The sequence below is a fragment of the Zootermopsis nevadensis genome, unplaced genomic scaffold, assembly GCF_977971745.1.
Source record: "Zootermopsis nevadensis isolate Lab colony 2312 unplaced genomic scaffold, Znev_1.0 Znev_ptg000004l, whole genome shotgun sequence".
Taxonomy (NCBI): Eukaryota; Metazoa; Arthropoda; class Insecta; order Blattodea; family Termopsidae; genus Zootermopsis; species Zootermopsis nevadensis.
Window position 1 is genome coordinate 3,997,123 of NW_028259136.1, and position 20,913 is coordinate 4,018,035.

The 20,913-nt window shown below is 39.4% G+C and overlaps 1 protein-coding gene across 6 annotated transcripts in view; it reads left to right on the plus strand.

Annotated features, from left to right (window-relative positions):
• The window catches only part of Fak (protein tyrosine kinase 2 Fak), a 93,935-nt gene that overhangs the window by 1,943 nt on the left and 71,079 nt on the right, over window positions 1-20,913 (plus strand). The window contains exons 1-2 of one of the 6 annotated variants that reach the window (XM_087342911.1): window positions 6,868-6,952; window positions 13,097-13,382. The exons of 1 other annotated variant lie outside the window; for it this stretch is intronic. In XM_087342911.1, coding sequence (XP_087199037.1) covers window positions 13,306-13,382 — 77 coding nt within the window. In that variant the 5' untranslated portion in view covers window positions 6,868-6,952; window positions 13,097-13,305. Of the gene's footprint in view, window positions 1-6,867; window positions 7,062-12,351; window positions 12,759-13,096; window positions 13,383-20,913 lie in introns of those variants that run through there. 4 more of the 6 variants (XM_087342910.1, XM_022071098.2, XM_087342912.1 and 1 more) reach the window with 4 other exon arrangements.

Consider the following 20,913-nt stretch of genomic DNA (forward strand, 5'->3'; position numbering starts at 1 on the left):
TCAAAATTAATGTGTGATTTTCGAAGTAGAAACTTATACATGTCGAGAATGTTAAACGTCCACGAAAGAAAGCAGTCCTATATCTGATATGAAAAAAATAATCATTTTATTCTACCCATAATATAGAACATGTAATTATATGATTCCAACCAGGTATAATTGTCGAATATTTCTTACATTCTGGTGGATAATTTTTAAAGGGTAATATGTGTGCCGCCATGTTGTGGTCAGCACAGACCAATCTGTTTCCCGTCGCCTTTAAGAATGAACGTTGGATGACATGACTCCCAGTTGGTAAAACTGTCACCTGGTTAAAGCATTGTCTCTTCTCTGCAGTGTCATATTTTTGAGATAATATGTAGAAAAAGACGACTGTTGGGATTTCTGGTAGTGATATATGTCTTTCGTGTGTGCTTTGACAGATATAACCTCACACGTTTAGGCGGTGGTGGGTTTCATCCTATGCGGGTTCCTTTATTTTGGATTCATTTAAATTTGAATGGGATAAGTTACATTGGATTAAGTTGCGTTGTTTTGGATTAGGTTGGATTAGTATAGGTTAAGTTTAGTTAGGTAAGGTTAGGTTAGATAAGGTTGCGTTGTTTTACGATGGGTTAGGTTGTGTCCTGGAGAATTTCTAGCGTGTTCACCGGGTGGTCGTGGGGATGTCCTAGATAAATGGAGAATTCCTGATAAAGTCCTAGAATAGTGCCAGAGAAGTCCTGGAGAGTTTATGCGGGCTTTCTTTGGTCATGGAGAAGTGCCGGAGAAATCTTGGAGAAATCCTGGATAAGTCCCAGAGTAGTGCTGGAGAATTCCTGGAGAGTTTATGCGGACTTTCTCTGATCTTGGATAACTATTGGAGAATTCCTGGAGAAGTTCTGGAAGGCTATGTGGAAGTCCTTAAGCGGTGTTGGATTTAATCCTATGCGTGTAGGTTATTTTGGATTCGTCTACGTTTGATTGGGATAAGTTACACTGGATTCGGTTGCGTTTTGGGTTAGGTTAGGTTGGGTTAAGTTGCGTTATATTAGGGTGGTTAGGGTTAAGTTACATTAGTTTAGATTAGTTTAGTTTAGGTCAGATCAGTGTGTTCCCAGATACAGGTCTTTAAAATTCTCAAGGTCATATATTTTTACGCTTATTTCTGCCAACCCGTAAATACCTGGTTCACCATACTCATGTCAAAATGAGGCTACGTATAGTTCAAGGTCATATAGAAGTCACAGCAAGATCGGCCCAATACTTTGCCTGATACAGGTCTTTAAAATTCTCAAGGTCATATATCTTCACGCTTATATCTGCCAAACGCTGAATACCTGGTTGACCATATTCATGTCAAAATGAGGTTACTTAAAGGTCAAGTTCATATGGAGGTCACGACAAAATCGGCCCACTAGTTTCGCAGATGCGGGTCTTTAAAATTCTCAAGGTCAAATATCTTCACGCTTATATCTGCCAAACGGTAAATACATGGTTGATCATACTCATGCCAAAATGAGGCCACGTATAGGCCAAGATCATATGGAAGTCACAACAAGATCGGCCCAATACTATGCCTGATACAGATCTTTAAAATTCTCAAGGTCATATATTTTCACGCGTATATCTGCCAAACGGTGAATGCCTCGTTTACCATACTCATGTCAAAATGAGGTTACGTAAAGGTCAAGTTCATATGGAGGTCACGACAGAATCGGCCCTCTAGTTTCGCAGATACGGGTCTTTAAAATTGTCAAGGTCATATTTTTTCACGCTTATTTCTGCCAAACCGTGAATACCTGGTTGACCATACTCATGTCAGAATGAGGTCATGTATAGGTCAAGTTCATATGGAGGTCACGACTAAATCGGCCCATTAGTTTCCCAGATACGGGTCTTTAAAATTCTGAAGGTCATATCTTTTGACGCTATTTTCTGCCAAACGGTAAATACCTGGTTGACCATACTCATGTCAAAATGAGGCCACGTATACGTCAAGGTCATATGAAAATCACAACAAGATCGGCCTAATAGTTTGCCAGATACAGGTCTTTAAAATTCTCAAGGTCATATCATTTCACGCTTATTTCTGCCGAACCGTAAATACCTGGTTGACCATACTCATGTCAAAATGAGGTCACGTGAAGGTCAAGGTCATATGGAATTGACGATGAAATCGTCCTACTAGTTTCGCAGATACGGGTCTTTAAAATTCTCAAGGTCATATATTTTCATGCTTGTTTCTGCCAAACCGTAAATACCTGGTTGACCTTTCTCATGTCAAAATGAGGTCACGTAAAGGTCAAGGTCATATGGAAGTCACAACAAAATCGGCTTGCTAGTTTCGCAGATACAGGTCTTTAAATTTCTCAAGGTCATATCTTTTCACGCCTGTTTTCCCCAATCTATAAATACCTGGTTGACTATACTCATGTTAATATGAGGTCACGGATACGTCAAGGTCATGCCAAGACCACGACAAGATCACGCAAACTGTTTGATAATAAGAGGCCTCAAACTTTTCAAGGTCATTTGAAGTACTCTTTTTATCACGCATATACATAGAGAACTGTATTAATCTGAGTGACATTCCGCACATCATTTAGGGGTCATGGATATGTCAAGGTCATGTATAGATGACAATATATACTCAGTGCCTAAATTGTGTGGTATAGATTACGTTAGGTTGGGTTAGGTTAGGTTGAGTTTGATTAGGTTGCTTTGCGTTAAGTTAGATTCGTTTCTGACGTTGCTGGCATTACTCGCAAAGGTCAAATGTCAAATTCTGGCGATAGCGTCATTATTGCTTGACAAATTTCATTTCTAACTTATTTTCCTTACAGATTCGTTGCAGTTTTCTTAAAAATAGGCTCATGCCATATTCTGTCTGTCTGTCTCACTGTAGTAAACGTTGTGCTTTAATATGGCTTTGCGAAATGAAATTCCTTTTTGTGGAATCCGCTAATGCATTTGCAAGAAGGCAGGTGGTGGGTGTGGACGGGAAGAAATCCCAATACCAAGACGCCTCGTGGGCTCAGATGTTTATGACACTTTCCTGTCATTAGCAGTCTCGGAATGGGGAATGAGTTCAATCCATTCAACAAAACCAATTTGCAGCTGTGGAGAAGCACGAGGACATGTCCTCCCCCCTCGCCTTCCCTTTAGCAAATTCTATATTATTTTATCATTGCCAGCGCTGTGAGGCGTGCCTAGTCTACGCCTGCCCACAAAATGTTGTCGTAGAAACGGCGCTGCCATTTTTCTGAAGCCTTTTTCCACGAATCGTTCGTAAATTCCGTGTAGACAACTGTAGGAATCTTCATAACGGGGCCCGTCGATAGTCTTAACGTTAACTTCGTGATTTATTTATGTCTTCTGTAACTAATACAAATCCACGTCATAACACAACGCGAGATAGCTCCGTGTATTGGATTCGTGTGCAGAAGGTCATGGGATCGAAACTTTTTTATTTCGTCATATTGTTGTTTTTTATTGATTACAGAATTGCAGAACTGAAGTGAGTTATTGAAGATGTATTGTCATACATAACCGTATATGAGCCTTTATTAAGTGGCGCTAGTGTCGGTCCCACCTCACGAGTTTGGTTGTCTACCATCTTGGTATTAGAGGTTGTAGGAATGAAAAAGTACGAGTTTAGGGTAGCTTGCAGTGGCATAACGCCTGTATCAAATTTAATCATGATCTGTCCAGCGGTTTTTAAGGCGAATCATGTGGACGGACACATGGATGTGATCAGCTCTGAATGCGTCAGTTTTATGCTTATCGTGCAAAGAACTCATAAAAACTGTTCCTATGGTTCCACATTAATTGGAGAGATTCTGTGGTAACGAAAGACAAATTAATACTTTTTAAAGTTGCACAGAATCAGTTTTTTAGATCGGTTGTCGCTTGTCGAAAAAAATTTATCAGAACTGCAGAACTCGAGTTGAGATTGTTCTTTCTGGATATAGACTGAAATAATTTTAAAGCAATAGCGCATTTCATTAGCGCACTTTGAATCGTGAATATCGGTAATGAAATTCCATCAGTGCGTACATGCGTACGTAGGAGGCCAAGTTGCTACGGAAACACGAGTTAATATCCAACAGATGTATTAGACTAAGTTTCCATGGAAACACGAAAATATCCAGTCTATTCGAGCTAATAACCAACCGGCGTATTAGGATTGTGCTGTATAATAACTATCAGCGCCTCGTTTAAATAAAGCACGATGTATATTTGGCATCAGAAATGTTTTCGTTGGTTCATTTCATATATTCTACATAAACAAAGCGACAGGCATTTATATGTCACGCATTCCGTATTTTATCTGCTACCGTTCATAGTAACTAGTTATTATCCGCACTTTAGAATGTTCTGGGCAATGTCGCTCAGTGCTTTTTCTGTTTTTGTTTTTAGTAGTTAATTCTGGTTATTCGTAACAATACAGGTTTTTGTTATTTGGCCTTACAGCCATATTATGAGCAGGGTCTGTTGTGTTGTGGAAGTTTTCTGAGACAAACTACAGGATTCCTTGTTTGGGGAGAAAACTATTGTTAAGGCCTCCACTTTCATAAGGCAGCACAGAACAACTTCGGAATTGTACGCATAGCGTAATGTAAACTGCGGAAGTGACAGAAGTAAATGGATCGTAGAGAAAACAAGAAAGTACTTTAAAAAACTGTAATAGGGATAAGTTTGCTTATAGCATTGCATGGAGATGTTAAGTAATGTGATACCATCTCTCTAATTTTTATTTGAATTTTAAAACGGATAATGCTAATATATAATAAAGTACTTGATATCTCAACCGGTACTCTCTTTTGGTAAGCCGTATGTACAGTTTTTTATGCTCAGGGGCTGTAAATCGTAATATACCCTGCGAAATTAATATAATAATAATGATTAAGATGCAGTTTTCGTGTGAAAGTTAAAGAATATCTTTATGGTATTTCGCCTTTGTTTGAAAATCAAAGTTGGGGTTGATTCAGCTTTAAAGGCAACTTTTTTTTTAATTGGAAACCAAATATCGTGATATTGATTACAACCAATTGGATCTATGTCATATCCGTTTGTACTTGACTGAAGTCGAAAACGACTCCCGATAGAATGTGGGATTAAACCAGTGCTAAGACATGAGACCGTGAAAGTGTATAAGGGGCGAGGACATGCTTTCGTCGTGGAAGCAGATGGAGTCAGGAGTGAACAGCTTAGGCCGTATTGTGCCCGTTGAGTAAGTGGATGTAGTGGTGAATAGTAACATTTCTCTTTTCTATCATAATTCGAAGCCCGCTCGTCTATTCCGTGGATAATCACAGTAAACGTTGAAGTGTGCTATTTTTAGCGATGGGTTTTAATAAAACTCGTTTTCTCAGGACGAAACAGGAGAAGAGGTAGTTAATTTTCAACATTTCTTTCTCTCACTCTGACTCATCCTCGTTGCTGGATTTTAATTTTGTATTATTTTGTTTCTGCCTGTGACCCCATGTAGCGTTATAGGTGGTGTGACCACCCACAGGTCTAAATGCGCGACGTCACAACGCGGAAGACCACAGTTCCAATATCCATGGGGCCCTCGTTTATGGTTTATGCTCTCATTTTTGTCTGTAATAAGCAAAGCAATGAAGGACGCATGGAAAGTACAAGGTGGACCAAGAAATTGCTTTTTAAATGTTAAAATAGGTGTTCGTACATCTTCATTAAGTAGAAACGTATACCTTCTGTCTTGTCAGCTATAGCACCATCTGACATGTGTTTATTGAGAACGTTAAACATTCAATATGGAAAATAATATTTCTATTCAACGAATCTACCCAGCTGAATGAATCTTTTTTGTTCCCGCACTTATTTGTGTTTTGCACAGCACTCATGAATTTCATTCATACCTGTAGAATTTAATTTTCTAAAATGGCATTTTTTCTCCCCTCCGATACGAAGGCCTATTATAAAAAAGTAGAAACTTTTGCAGTTTCTCGTCCACGCCGTGCGGGTACGGCAACTTCTCCGGCTCGCCTGTATTGCGGGTCTGCCGCTGTGTTATATGAAGCACACGATCCAGTAGCATTGAATCGCGTAGCACATTGGTACTTTGACCACGTTCTGATATTTCGGACAGATGATCATTCTACCAGCGCTCATACGTGTTACATATCACGAGAAAACCATTGGCTCCCGACAAAGACTGCAGTTTACTGTCTGCATTCCTGTCCCATCTACCTGATGAACGTTTGTATCTGTTCTGGTTTGTAGGTTGTTTCGTATGTTATTTAGAAGATGTAGCGTCGTGTAGTCTGGCAAACGTCTACCAGACTACACGACGCTACATCCCAGAAGACATCCATCTACTTGTTCATCGCCGTGATAACCTCAAATCCGATATATGTTATTTAACAACACACTATCGCTGTCAGATAGAAGCAAATATTTTGGAGGGACATACTGCCTCCATATTCAAGGCACTTAACCTCCGAAGACGGAGAAAGTCAGTCTGTTTTTCGGAGACGTTGGTATCGACGTACAATTCTGCACAGCGTTGTTACCCAGAAGACTGTCTTCGACGTGTTTACATGCAGATAACTTTCGGTCGTGGTCAAGGTGTGGTGAGCGCAGGGGGTGTTGGTGGGGGGGGGGAGGAAGGTGCGTGCGCAGGACGTCCAAACCGTCGAGGTAGAAAATACAGTAGGGGAGTGTTGCCGTACACAGTGTAATGACACTTTACCCGCCTGCTGTTGCATTGCGCTTTCGGAAGCATCTCGTCTCTCTCTCTCTTTCCATCTCTCTCTCTCTCACTTATTGCTAGGGGTTTTGGGTTCCCCTACGCGCTTGCGATAGACGCCCTCCCCTCCTGTTGTAACAGACGTACAGTACACACTACGGCTCACTATGCAGTACGCTTAGAGAACCGTCCGGAAACATTCCTTTCGTAAGTTAAAGTGACGAACATTAAGACTGGAAACTATCGCTAGTTCTCGTAAGGTTCTTATCTTACTGTAGTATAACGCCGTTGTAGTGGTCTGAGTTTGTTTTTTTGTCAACAAGAACAAGCCCCCATCAGTCGTTAGGTGTTCCTCTGCGGGGGAGTAAGTGTTTGTGTGTCAGTGTTTTTTTATAGTGATGGGGGCGAAGCTCCCACTGCTTCACAACCTGCATGTCTCGAACATTACAGTTTGTGAAACATTCTTGTGTGGAGGGGTCTAAATATTGAGATTTTGGGGGTGTATAGATTGTTAAGTAGTGCGAAGTTTGTGCATTTCTTGTGATTAATATTTTGATTTTAAAAAAAATTGTGATAAAAGCAGATAAGTTACAGAATTAGATACACGACAGTTAATTTTAAGAAGTTAATTTCGGAAATTCGTATCGAATAAATGGTACTTTGGCAGTTAGTGAAAAGTTAACATTATTCAACATTTATTGTCCTTCATGTGGAAATTTAAAGATCACGCAGGGAAATAGGCCATCAGTTGCTAATTTAAGACACTCCGTGAATATTTTTTTTACTTTCTGTTGTTTGCGTTAAGATTCGTGTACTATTTCTAGAAGTTTTCGCTGTAATATCGTTTCATAGACTATGAAACCGTCGTTTTGGGTGGAAATACATTCATTTAGCCTACTTACATTTAGTTTTGTTCTGTTGAACAGAATTTTATAATTTCTTAAATTTTTATTTGCAAGCGTGAAAGTTCCAGGTCGGCAGGTCGTATTCGGCCGAGACATTATGAATACTGAGCTGTGGTTATATCTGGTTATTTTAGGTTATGAAACTGTTCGTGTAAGTTCTGAAAAGGGATTCAGTTGGTGTGTTTATTCATGTTAGATATGTTTAATTTACTCAACAAATTGCCTCCATGATGTGTGAGGATTTTGTTGCAGTGTTCTGATTTAATTTGTACGTTATTTATATTTTATTAAGTAATGTAGTCCGCCAGTGACATGTCTGTGATTTAATTTCATCCGAGTGTTTAAAAAGACAAGTAATAACGTCTTTCTAATACGTAGAGTCATAAACCAATTATATTTTTGCCATGCATATTGTTTCATCAGCATAACTAGACGTTGCCATATGTTTTCATGTCATATCGGACATTTCAGCTGAGAGGGATTAAATCCTGGTAGCTTCCGCCAAATTCCACACATCAGGAGGTTCGTGATAAATATTAAGCAGTGTTATGACGCACTTTGCAAGGTTCATTACGTTAGCCCGATCGTATGAATTAGAGGCTGGAATAATACTAAATTTTAATTCTACCAGGATTTGGAATAATCTTTGTTGATAAGGAATCTTAATTGGCTAAGTATCTAGAATTAAATGTAACAATAGACTACTGAAAAAATAATTAAATCGCATGGGAGTTTATGGTTGTTGAAATTAATGGCTGCCATGGAATTATATCGCCGTAATATTGTTCATATGTGTACCGACATTATGATATACTGCTTTATACAGTATTTCTCGTTCTTTAATTATTTTATGCTATTTACTATGGCGTGTAGTTCGGTTCCTGTCCATATGGTATTGAGACAAACATAATCGCTGTAATTTAGCCTGTAAACGGTTATTCAGAAGGTGAGGCTAGTATAAATATGGGAAGGTAGAACCATTTGTACGCTTGAAGTAAATAATATTTCGTAATGGGTAAATATAAACATTGCCAAGCCTCTTTTGTGTATTTAGTTGAGGCCTGTTGACAGGTGTAAAGTGGTAATGCCAAATTTAGTCTGATACGTAATGTTGCAAACATGATAGAAAGAGTAGGCCAACTGAAATATCTTCGATGGATGATATGCCACTAACGAATTTAAAAAAAAACAGTTTTACGAGACTCTTTGAAGATATTCAAAGCATAACGGCAAGTTATTTGTAAAGTTTCGGCTAAATTGATCCAAGCTGGAGGCTAGGATGAGTTGGCGCATTAGTGAAAGGAATCTGCTGTTGAAAATATGATTAACTGTGGTAATTGTCCAAGAAAGGCCATAACACTCCTGTAAGCTTAATATAACATTTTAACCAAAGTTCTTGTGGCAGGGTTAACTTCATGGGTAGACGAAGTTATTGGAAGGGGGTGGGGGTTATTAGTGTAGTTTCTGGTGTAATGAATGAAATACTGAGATGTTTTGCATTCGTCAGATACCGGAGGAACTTGGGACTCTTGGCAGCCATGTTCTTTCGCTCCGTAAATTCGTTCATGCTTTTTTTCTTCTGCAATATTATTAAATATAATATGGAACTACATTCAGACTCTAACGACCGTTTTGATTATTTTCATGTGTAGTGTCCATGCTTCAGTTTATGTTTGAATATACCTAAACAGTGTTAATGGGATTTAGGTTGTTGCCAAGGTGATGTTATGCAACCATTTACTTACACTCGCACGTTTACGCCAACCTCTAGATATGATTTAATGTCATTAGTCGTACCACAGACGTGTATCTTGTGCCGACATTTATCCTGACTTTTGTATTGTTTTGTATGTGTACATGTTATTAAACAGGGGGTGGATGCAAGAAGTGTAGAACATAACAACATTGTTTGTCAAAATGTCGCTTGAAAATAAAAACAGGAAGACAACAGTCCAAGGACGTGCTTGGAGACGTGTTTACCATTTGAAGCCACGTTGTCCTAGAACTGCCAGGTGTAACTCTTGTGAGACTTTTTTTTTGACAGAATTTAATTATAAATGAAATTGTAAATCCATATAATTAGACGTAGTTTTAACTGGCTCTCGATGTCGTATTGAAAACTGGTAGCCGTTCTCGTTTTGTGGTGTGATAAATTGCAAAGCCCGCTTCCTTCCTCATACTTTCCAGCTGAACATTTATAATCATCCTACCATTCGACGCTGTATATTACCCATGCAATTCATACAGCTTCAAATGTCGTGTGATCCAAGCCTGTCGATATTGTTATCGCATCGGGCATTTTTCAACGTTTACTGTATTGACCACGTATCCGCCTACGTCGTCTGTCAACGTCTTGAAGCCAGTCGGATAAAGCTGTGCCTTCCTGTGCGGCACCGACACAGAGCAGAGGTGACTTGTAGAAGAAGAGGCTCAAAGTTTCACTGAAAAAGGCAAAATATTATCCGTGGGACGTACTGAAGATTCCAGCCCCTTCCTGTGGGTGTGTGTACTCCTTGTCTGATCTAGTTGAGTTGAGGAATGGCTTTATGTAACAAGATCCACAGACTTTCCTGATACCTGAAGACTAGATGAAGATCTGTAACCCAATATATTATATCGAGACAATGGATAACTCCCGTCAAAATGCCCCCATGACATTGCCTAACTACTAGACTGTCACAGACCTTTAGTGCAACAACGACAAAAGGCCCTTCTGTAAACCAAAATGTTTTAAAGTTTTTAAAAATGCCTGAATGTGTGCGTATTATTAACATTATTTAATCAAGACTTAGAATCACGGATGACGAAGGCAGGAATCGCCATATCGAATCCAGTTTTGGGTGTGGATGTTTCTGCTTGTTTGTAGTGCCGTTATGACAGTGCAGTATAGTGACTAGGCTGGACGATGGGGGTTCGATTTCCGTCAGGGCAGGATGTCTCTCTGTGTTACAACGTTCAGACCTGATCTGGGGCCCACCTAGTCTCCTTTTCAGTAGGTTCCGGGGCTCTTTACTCGGGGGTGAAGCAACCAGTTATCTCCACCTAGTGCCGAGGTTGACGTTAAGAATGCTTGGAGTAAAACCCCCATTCGTCTGCTTGGTTAAGAACGGGAACAATTTTACTCAACCTCGGGTGGGTTACTCCCCACTCAGAGACTTGTTCCGCGTGTGGAATGTATTCACTGATTCAGAATTAGTTCTGAGGTGGATCAGACTCAGTGCGTAATCTGTAAGTTGCCTCGAAGATACATTTAAAGAATATTTAAATTTATTGCCTACGTAATTAGATAAAAGCGCTCGTGTAGATGCCTAAACATTAACTTTTGCGGACCATTTTCCAGTTCGTCATTGTGTTCTTGGGAGGGTCTCTCACATGACCACATTTCAGAAACACCTGACGGTTTGTGTGTTGAAAAATGGCCTGTCTTACTGTAGTTCTTTTCACTTCTCTTCCAGACAGTTGAACACAGACAGAGGTGAATGACCTGTCACATAGCTTGTACTACTGTTCGCGAATGGGGAAGTGCTCATCGACACAATTGTCAGTCTGTATGGCCCTGTATGACCCTCGGTTTGTACACGTGAATGTAAACGGTAGGGCCAATTGGCTGTTTGTCCTCTTTTACACTTTACGGCTCCACAAAGGTGGTCATTTTGTAAGCTTATTTATAAACTCAACAAGAAATTGTAGGTAACAGTTGAGCAATATCTTTTAAAAAAAATTCCAGGTGTGTAGCTGACGTTTGTAACTGCTTCACATAAATTTTTTGTTCTTTTAGTTGTTTAGTCCTTCAGAATTTAAATTAGCGTGATTGATTTTTGTTACGAAATTCCGGAGTATTTAATGTTATATTTTTTAACTCAATTTTGGCATTCGGTAAATTGGTTGAAGACTGATTTGCCAGTATTATGCAGTTCTGTTTTTGACAACTTTCGTATAGTACACTGCTGATGATCGTGTATTTTATAATAGACAGAACTTTCGATGATTCCAGATATTACTGTATATTTATTTGTGGTTTGTTTAACGACGCTGTAGATCAGTTAGAAAGCTTCAAATAATAGGATGATTAAAGGAATTAGTATATGGAAGGGAGCGGTCCTGTCCTAATTTAAAATACTAATCCCTGCATTTGATTGGAGGTACTGAGGAAAACTACGATAAGTTTTAATCAGTATCGACGGTCTCCTGGCCGAGATATGAACCCGGGACTCCCGACCTCTGGGCCGCAACGTTCTTTGATGTCATGTTACTGTGTGTAGAGACATAATCGTTTCATTGTAATTAGTAATTGTGAGCCGTACCAAAAAAGAAGACTATTAAAATAAAACTTAGGCCTGTGGATGAAATCTAAATTCAAATCATGTGGCGATTTTGTACGTCGGACCGTTTTTGGAAAGATCTACGTGTACAGTCTCGGAGGAAATCGGCCATAGGCCTGTATGATTTTATCGTATTGAACAAGCTGACAGTTTCTAACAGAATCATAATGTTGATTTCAAATGAAGCTCTGTACACGTGAGCCCCTCAAGTACAAGATGAACGTCATTCTGTAGGCTGTTATGCAAATTCAGTGATTACGATGCGTGCCCAGTAAAGGGCCTGTCTTATGTCTTGTAATTTGAAAGTGGCTGATGGGGAGACTATGCTAGTGGGCGGACGCAGTTTTAGACCTACAGCGGCAATGTCTTGCATTTCCGTTTCGCGTTTGGGAACAAGGTGGCAAACACCGAGTCCGGTTTGTCTTGTTGGACGAATATCAAGTATTTAATGTACTTTCCCTTCTCACTTAGCATTAAGTTTAATTAAGCCTTACATATATTAACTATTATGATTAATTAATATCACTTATAGGCGAAGTTGAGCAAAGATCTAAGGGTTTTGCCATTTTCTTAGAGAGAAAAAGCTGTTTTGATCAGACACAGAGGAGTCTGTTAGACAAGGGAAGGAAGTGTGTTCTCTTTGGTACACGAGCCGAGGTTTTAGCGAAGCTCGACGGAAGGGGACGTATGAATGAATTGTGATAACGCAGTTCGTGATTTCCGCAGGATTCATGGGCTGTTAGTGATGCAGTAGACTGCCCAGTTGATAGACGCACGCTCACAACTACGATTAGTGACTTATGTACTGAGTGATAACATCACTATACTTGGAAGGTATTAGTAATTATCATTTCTGGGAATATGTTTTTGTGTATCGGTGTTACTTGTGCACTTCTTTACAGTTATTGATAACGGTAATAATTTGTATTTTGCTTTTTTTATTCATGATTGACGTCGCCCGTCAGTAATGTATGTATGTAAAATGGCACTGGTTGTCTTGGGAAGTATTTAAAGAACCCGTTCACTCGATCCATTTCGTGAGATCTGTAGGTCTGTAAAGCGGTTCATAATTAGCTGATGTAGATTTTTGTTTCTGTGAAAAGAAGAAATTGCTCTCTAAGGGTTGTTAATTTTATCAAATGTTGTGGGCTGATGTTTGTAACATGTTTTAGGGGACTGCATAAAAATTAACATCGTCTTCTGAATTGTCAAGATGTGAATGTAATTTAAACGAAGAAGTGTTTTAAAACCGTATTTCAAGTGCAGTGTTTTTTTTAAAGTCTAAAATAATCTGTGTTGTCCGAGTGTTGTGATGAAACGTTTGGACTGAAACTGCGACTATGTATGGCTGTGAGAGTTTTACCAACACAATTGTATTACTATGATGGTGGAACGTGTTGACGGGTGCCTATTCATGTATCGCAGGCCTGTTTATAGAGTGTTCCAGTACCTTGAAACGTAAGTTGAAATCATTTATATTACTACTTGTATGTAAAGAGTCTGTGGCTTAAGTCACTCATGTTTTTTGTCAAAATACAACTTTTATGCTTCCAAAAGCTGGAAAGATTCCAGCTTCTTACAGCGGCTAGTATGAAGATGGCTGTCTTCTTCGATTCTATGTCAAGGTGTCAACTTTTCTGACACCTGCTGGATGGCATGATGAAGATTTGTTTAGATAAAACCATGGATTAGATTGGAATTTATTAAATTAGGAAATGTTACATTCCGTAGTATGATAAACTGCATACATACATTGTAACCGGACTCTCTTTTCTACTTCTGTGTAGGAATGAGAAAAAACAATTCGCTGTTTATTTAAAGATCTAACATAAGCTGTACATAAATTACACTACTACAAGCTTGTGGCAACATGTTTGAAAAATAACTTTTTACGTTAATTCTGGCATTTTTAAGAGATCATTCATGTCGACCCAACGATTAATTCTGACATTCTCGTTGCAGTTGTGGACTTTCAAATTGTGTACCACGTCACAGTGTAGGGAAAGGAAACGGTGAATACCATTGGTCGTAAGAGGAAAAGATAACTTCCTGTTTAATGAATTTAGAGACAGAATGACATAATGTGATGACTTTTTATTAGTGGAGCCCAAGTATGTTTTTCTGCATTTTGTGTGAGCTTGTAATTTAATAATGATTCCAAGTTTAATCTCATTTTAATAAAGTTTATCTTTCAAACTTCATATCAAGTGGTCGAAAAGTAAAAATTTGTTGTCGAGTGTTATTTTATTCCAAACATTAATTCTTATCGCTGTTCTCAATGGGTAACACTCGCCATTCGAGTGTCGGCAGCGTTCTTTCCACTAGACTTGTGTGGTACATGATTTGTAATAGCGCAGTCTATGTGGCAAATTTTTCGCTGTGCGTAATCGTGACGCTATAACGACATAACTCTTCACCCATTCTTAATACCAGCACGAGGGCTAGCTTCCGTTTTCCATAGAGCAGAGGTTCCCAAACTTTCATACCTTGAACCCCCCCTTAAAACATTTCATAAATTTCACTCCCCCCTTCCAGAACAAGTGCAAGTAAACAGATTTGACATATAATTTAGCTATGAATATACAGCACTGTAAGACAACTAAACTGCCTCAACCAAGCAAAGGATGTTAAAAATGTTTCTCTATATTTCGTTAAAAAAACTTTTCATACAAACACCCCCCCCCCCCCCCTAGAAAACCATTCGCCCCCCAGGGGGGTCCCGCGCCCCACACTTTAGTAACCTCTGACGTAGGACAAGAGTCGCCAGATGGGCATTCGGCTGGATGCGACCCGGAACTCGCGGTGACAGTGGATAAATCCATGCCAAAACTGTAACATTTTGTTTCTTTAATATTCACTTTTATATTTTCCTCCCATCGTCTCTTAGGTCTTACGAGCGGTCTCTTGCCCTCAGATTTTCCAACTAAGCTTCTCTAAAACGTCAGTCAGTATGTACCAGGCCACGCGACGCCCTAGAAGGCAGCCATCTTTAAAAGTATATTGCTTGTAGTTTTATTACGCAGTTGACACACTTTTCGTCGCAGTAGTGAACTGGGCTGTTTTGTTTCCTATCTTGCCCTGCGTTTTTGTTGCAACCCCGTTCACAATGAAAATGACATTCACGCTGTACTTCACATTAGAGAATGTGCATATACTCTACACATACGAATGGCGACAGATTTCGAAACAGTTTTTCCGCGCAAAACCTAACAGGTGCAGTATGTTTAATCGGATTTCCCATGTTCCACTATGCACGATTGTGTGCATTCGTGCATGTACGTGTGGTACAGAGAGATTGGGATGAACTGAAGTGAGAAATACCGTTTGCGGAGAACGTATCTCATATTCTCAGGTGGTGGAGAATCGGCCAGCCAAGCTTTGGATAACAGATTTGATTTCCGTGTCAGTCAGTCAGAAATTTCAACGTTGTTTTCAGATATGAGTTTATGTGGCATCCGAACAGTAACTGCCCTTGTTTTTATGTGAATAAGATGTGGTTACAGTATGTTTGTTAGTTTGAGTCCTAGTATGTTGTCAGAACGTCTATTTTCTGACACTTTCTTAAACCAATAATAACTCTTGTAATAAGTGTGACACACACCTGAAGATCACTTTCTTCTGGGTTGTTGCACCGTGTAGTCTGGTAGAAATTCACCAACGTTTTAAAGGCGTATCAACCCAGTAGACAGTCATCTTCAGGTGTCACATTTCTCTTCATACTCGCCACCGTGAGAACCTGAAATATCACTTTCGCGGATTTCTTCGTATACCTTTCTGTACTGGCTATCGTTTGAAGAACCTTTCTAGTGTATTTCCTTGGTGACGTATAATAGTCCTGTCTGTTGTTGAAAAGTCACGAACAGTTTTATGAGACGAGAGACGTTTCTTTCACAAATATCAGATGCCGTACCAATAAATCCGGGCGAGAAGAGACTTGCGCAGTGGCTGTGAATGATTTAAGGGTGGGCCCATTTCAAGAATTGGATAACAAGGTTTCCTCTTCTATGTTGTTGACAGTTATAAGTGTATTGAAATTTTATGCAAATTGCCGTATTGAGTCGTTCAGCATGACTTCTAAGAAAACAATGAACTCACGATCGATGTATTATTGAAGAGTGCTTTGAACAATAGCTTACAGCCGTAATAGTGACAAAGTTTATAGGAAGTAAAACCGGTTCCTACCAGGTGATAATATTCAACGTTTCCATGTTGCATTGTATGTGCTTTTTTGGTTTCTTGTAAGGATGGTAGATAGGATACGTTTTCAGACATGAAGTGTCTTGCAGTTAACGAATACGTTTAGGAGTAAATATTATCTTAGGCATCCATTTCCCTCCGCTTTACCTGCTTCCTACACGACTAACAAAGGGCACAAAATCTGGAAATTTGAGAACACCATTTCGCTCTTATAAGCTTATATATTTATCACCATAGATTAAAATCAGCGACTTTGACGGGCGTCTTGATTCACTTTTGTGATCTAATATGACAAAGAAGATACTCCTCTGCGTAAGCACAGCATATGGATTTGTGTACTTAAGCTTCTCCTGTTGTGGACTGCATTAGCACAGACCGATACTATAACACTACTGTGGACTCCGGTCATATTTCATACTGTACCCCAATGAACTGGCTGGGCCCCAGGGCTTGTGCAATGGCGAACAGAAAAATCACACCTCCTCCCGGGGTTAGAACTTCGGTTGTTTATCTCATAACCAGTCCCTGTACTGAGTGAGGTGTCCCGGCTCACAGATATTCATAAAGAACTGTGATAAATGACGCATATGCGATTTTAGATTCTGGTGGGGTTAAATCTGGGTCTGCACTGAGTTTACCGCGAGTCTGCTGTCTTACTATTCGGCGTTTTTTGCCGGGAAGTTCCATCAGTGACTTAATTCTCGCGAATGAAGATTGATATCTCAAAGCATCGTGTCATGTGGTGTAACACTCATTTAGTTATTGTCGGTGACGAAAACGCTCGTCATAAATCATATTCGTTGGGGAAGCCCCTTTAAAATTTGCATTTGTTTGTGTGAGCTTAGGGTTTGGTTGAAATGCTCGAACTCGTTAACACCATTTTCAATGCAGTCTCGTTCTGACGACTGGAGATATCGCGATGAGGGCGATAACCCTCGTGATGGAGAATTAGGGACCTCTGAAAAACGTAGGTCGATTTCTGCGAGACAGCCGTGTTTAGCCTAAAAGTTGTTGGACCTTTGTCATAAAAAAGTTTGTAATTATAAGCATCGTAATAAGGAACGTCGCTGGAACGAAGGATATTAAGTTATTGAAGAATTCATTTACTTTTTCTGTCATCAGCAGTGATAAGCAAAACCAGAAGGCGGAACTGTCTCCAGAGACCAGTCAACATTTGTGACAGGTGCACTGTAACTGAACTAATAACTTGTTTTGCATGAACAGGTCAATACTATTCGAGTGTGTGATTCGATTATTTAACAGGCCGTTTTCCATTATTAAACCATCTTTAGCATACAAGCACACAAACACGAAGCAAGCATATTTTATTCATGTCTTACCGTCACACCGTACAGTTGCGACGACGCGGACTATTTCCTTGCTAATAACGCTACATCGCGTATTGTCCGCCGCTAGAATTTCTTTAACGCCACTCCCTGTTCGCAAAGGAAATCACTGTCGTGCTGAGAGAACTTATCTCTACTCCGAGCAGTAGTCTTGAAACTATATTATCTTTAATTATTCGGTTTTTATCCGTCTAATCACAATTCATATATAAATTTACAATTAAGATAATTAAAATATCATTTTATGTTCCTCATCGAACAATCGATTTACAATTGGAACATCTTTTTACAACATGTTTCGGTTTCTATATAAACCATCTTCAGGTGTAAAAGTTAAAATTATAAACTTTAAACTTATTTACAATTTCTGATATGCAACATTTTGGTGATGTTCGCTTCCAGATTCATTTTATATTGGAGTGAATGTTTTTGATGTTCTACATCGGCCAAAGATTAGAGTGTAGATACATCTTAATGTGTCTGGAAGCACTAACGTATCTGAACATAAAATGATATTTTAGTTATCTTAATTGTAAATTTATATATGAATTGTGATTAGACGGATAAAAACCGAATAATTAATTAAATTTCACAATGTGACGCAACTATATCATCTTATATTATCCTTGTTCTTTTCATATTCCATTCAAGGACGTCATTAAAACTAAAAATGAAATTGGAAAAGTGTAGTCCAACTAGGAGCGCAAGAAGTTTTACGAAATCTTCTTTGTCATATAACGTTCTTTATTGGCGTTTAATGCTCATTCACATACAAATCTTTTTAAAAAGGGCAATCAGTGGAAAGTTGGCTACATAATTAGATAAAAAACTGGGTGCTTTATACGGATCGCTTATTATAGCAGTCAAACGTAGGAAGTATATGAAGAAAATAAATACCTATCGTGTAGTAATTTGTTGGAAAAGCCTTGTGGAAAGCAGAAGACCAAGAAGGAGATTGGAGGATAATATTAAAAAAATATATATTAAAGACATATATTATGAAGATGAAAAGTGGGTGAAGTAGCCCAGCATTCTCTGTGTTGAACTTTTGAATTCGTCTATCAGAGTTAATCAGGCTCTGGGAAACGGAAAGAAGTCTTATTTATAATTGTGTATAAAGTAGTTGTTAGGAGTCGGTCTATACGAACGAAAATAAAATTTGGCCAACATATTTTAATGCATTCTTACTGTGTAACATCTAAACCCGTTTTTAAGTATTTCGGGACATATAAAGGCCACGATTATATTTTTTGACAGGCCGTACCATAGCTCAGGTAGAAGTAGTTGCCGGCTTTTAACCCGCGGAGACCAGGTTCGCTCCCAGGGCAGTCTAAGTGAGATTTGTGATGGACAAAGTGGCACTGGGACAGGTTTTTCTCCGAATTTTTCGGTTTTCCTCTGTCCTTATCTTTGCTCATATTCACTGATGACTGGGGGTGGACAAAGGTTCCGTTAGAGGCCTTCACAGAGACGTAGTCTGGCCTCATCGTAATCTTTCCAAATAACCTCCGCAGCTGATAGATATGAACCAAGCTTTGTCTTCATTGGTGAACGATTGGGAACCATCTCGATTAGAAAATAGTATGTGGCAGTCGCACCCGTTAGTTTGTTAGTTGTTTTGGGGTGGTCCGTATGTAGTGCTAGTGGGGAAACCCACATTGTGCCAACAACAGGAGGGGGTTGATTTCATGTGTCTAATTATAGTGAGGTTCCTTGTTCTGTGGTGCAGACGGGAGGCGGGCGGACTTGATGTGAGTCATTTGGGAAGATTCCCTTACCACACACGTTGTAGTAACATCTTGCAGATGAGAAGACAGATTGCTCTAGTTCTTATATCGATAATAGGATACTTTAGTTAAGGACAGTGTGTTCCTTTGGGCATCAGCTATGTTAAAGAGGTTCGTAGGAACCTTAGGAAAACAGAATATTTTAGATAGAATACTAATAGGGAGGATCTGAGGTTTTAACAGCGGCGAACATGAAGACGGCTGTCTTCTGAGTTGTAGTACCGTGAGGTCTGGTAGACGTTTACCAACATTTCGGAGGTAATTGCTGCCTCCATCATCAGGGCGGTGATGATGGAGGCATTTACGAACAGTCACAAGTTACTTGCCAGATAGAAGATGTGTTTCGAACCTATAAGTTTCTGAATAAGATATCTTATGCTGCACATTTATTATAGACGATTCTTTAGAAAGATGTCTTCGGAAGCTCTCGCTAGGCCTGCTATTCTACTGTCATGCTATTCATACCGAGTTTTATTAACATCGTTCCAGAAGTATCTGCAACTTGTGTATTTAAATAAGAGGGAGCGCGAATGGGTAAGGTTCTGGTGCACGGTTTGTTTAACGAATGTTGTTTTGATGACACTATGATAGCCAAGCACGGTGTTCTTGTCGAAAATATCATTACGTTACCATGACAACGCTGATTATTTCATGAAGTGCGTGGTTTGTGCCATGGCCTAGGGCCCACTCTCTAGTAGAGACATTTCTCTGTGGTGTTCCCAAGAGAATACAATTATGGCTGTCTCAAAATTGTCAAACATATGTCAGGTTGTTCAGTAAACATCCTGTCTGGAACTGGTGTGTGCTTTTCGCATGAGAGACTGGATCTAGAGAAATGACGTTGTTTTGAGTAGAAAGAGAGTGTTAATTTCTGGGAAGAACCCCGATTCGTAATGGGTTTATCGGTGACAGAAATCTTAAGAAATGATTTTCAAGGAAAGTGTGTCAAAAAGGAATCAGAATTAGAATTTCTTCTGGCCACCCTGGAAGCTCAATAGTGCGATGGCCCCTGGACTGGAGTGCGTCTTTTCTGTGCTTCTGCGTCGAACGAAAACGATTCTGGGATCCGCCCGCCTTTTACCCTGTGGTTTCTAGCTGATGCCTCACTTCCGAGCAAGACGCATTATATACGTAGGATAAACGCGAATATACACGGTTTTTTCCGCATAGCGGCCCTGCGGAACTTCGGTTTTCCGTACATAAAGCTACAGTACGAATTTATAATTAACAGTGAACAAATCATGTAAACTTGTGTATGTTTCTCTCTTTACACGAAAGAGTCATTTAACATGGAGCCATAATAAGACACTGTTGTTCTTGACGTTCATAATTGTATCTTGTTTCAAAACAGAATAGAGTAAATGACTATTACTTAACTTTGTTATGTAGTGTACAGCGTCCATGATTATTTTTATCTTGAAGGGGACTTACCGATTGCCGTGGGTTGTTGTGGTCACATACCACACCGACCACGAAGTTCAGGCAGTGTGTCTATGAACGTGTGGGGCGCGGATAGGATTCGAGAAGTATAGGTAGATATTTTAAATTTTTTTTTGATACTAACAAGCAGTTTTATACTTGTGACATAATTATTGGAAACCTAACAACAAAGACCAAATATTTCGCAGACATATTCGTGAATTATTAAGAAACAGTTTG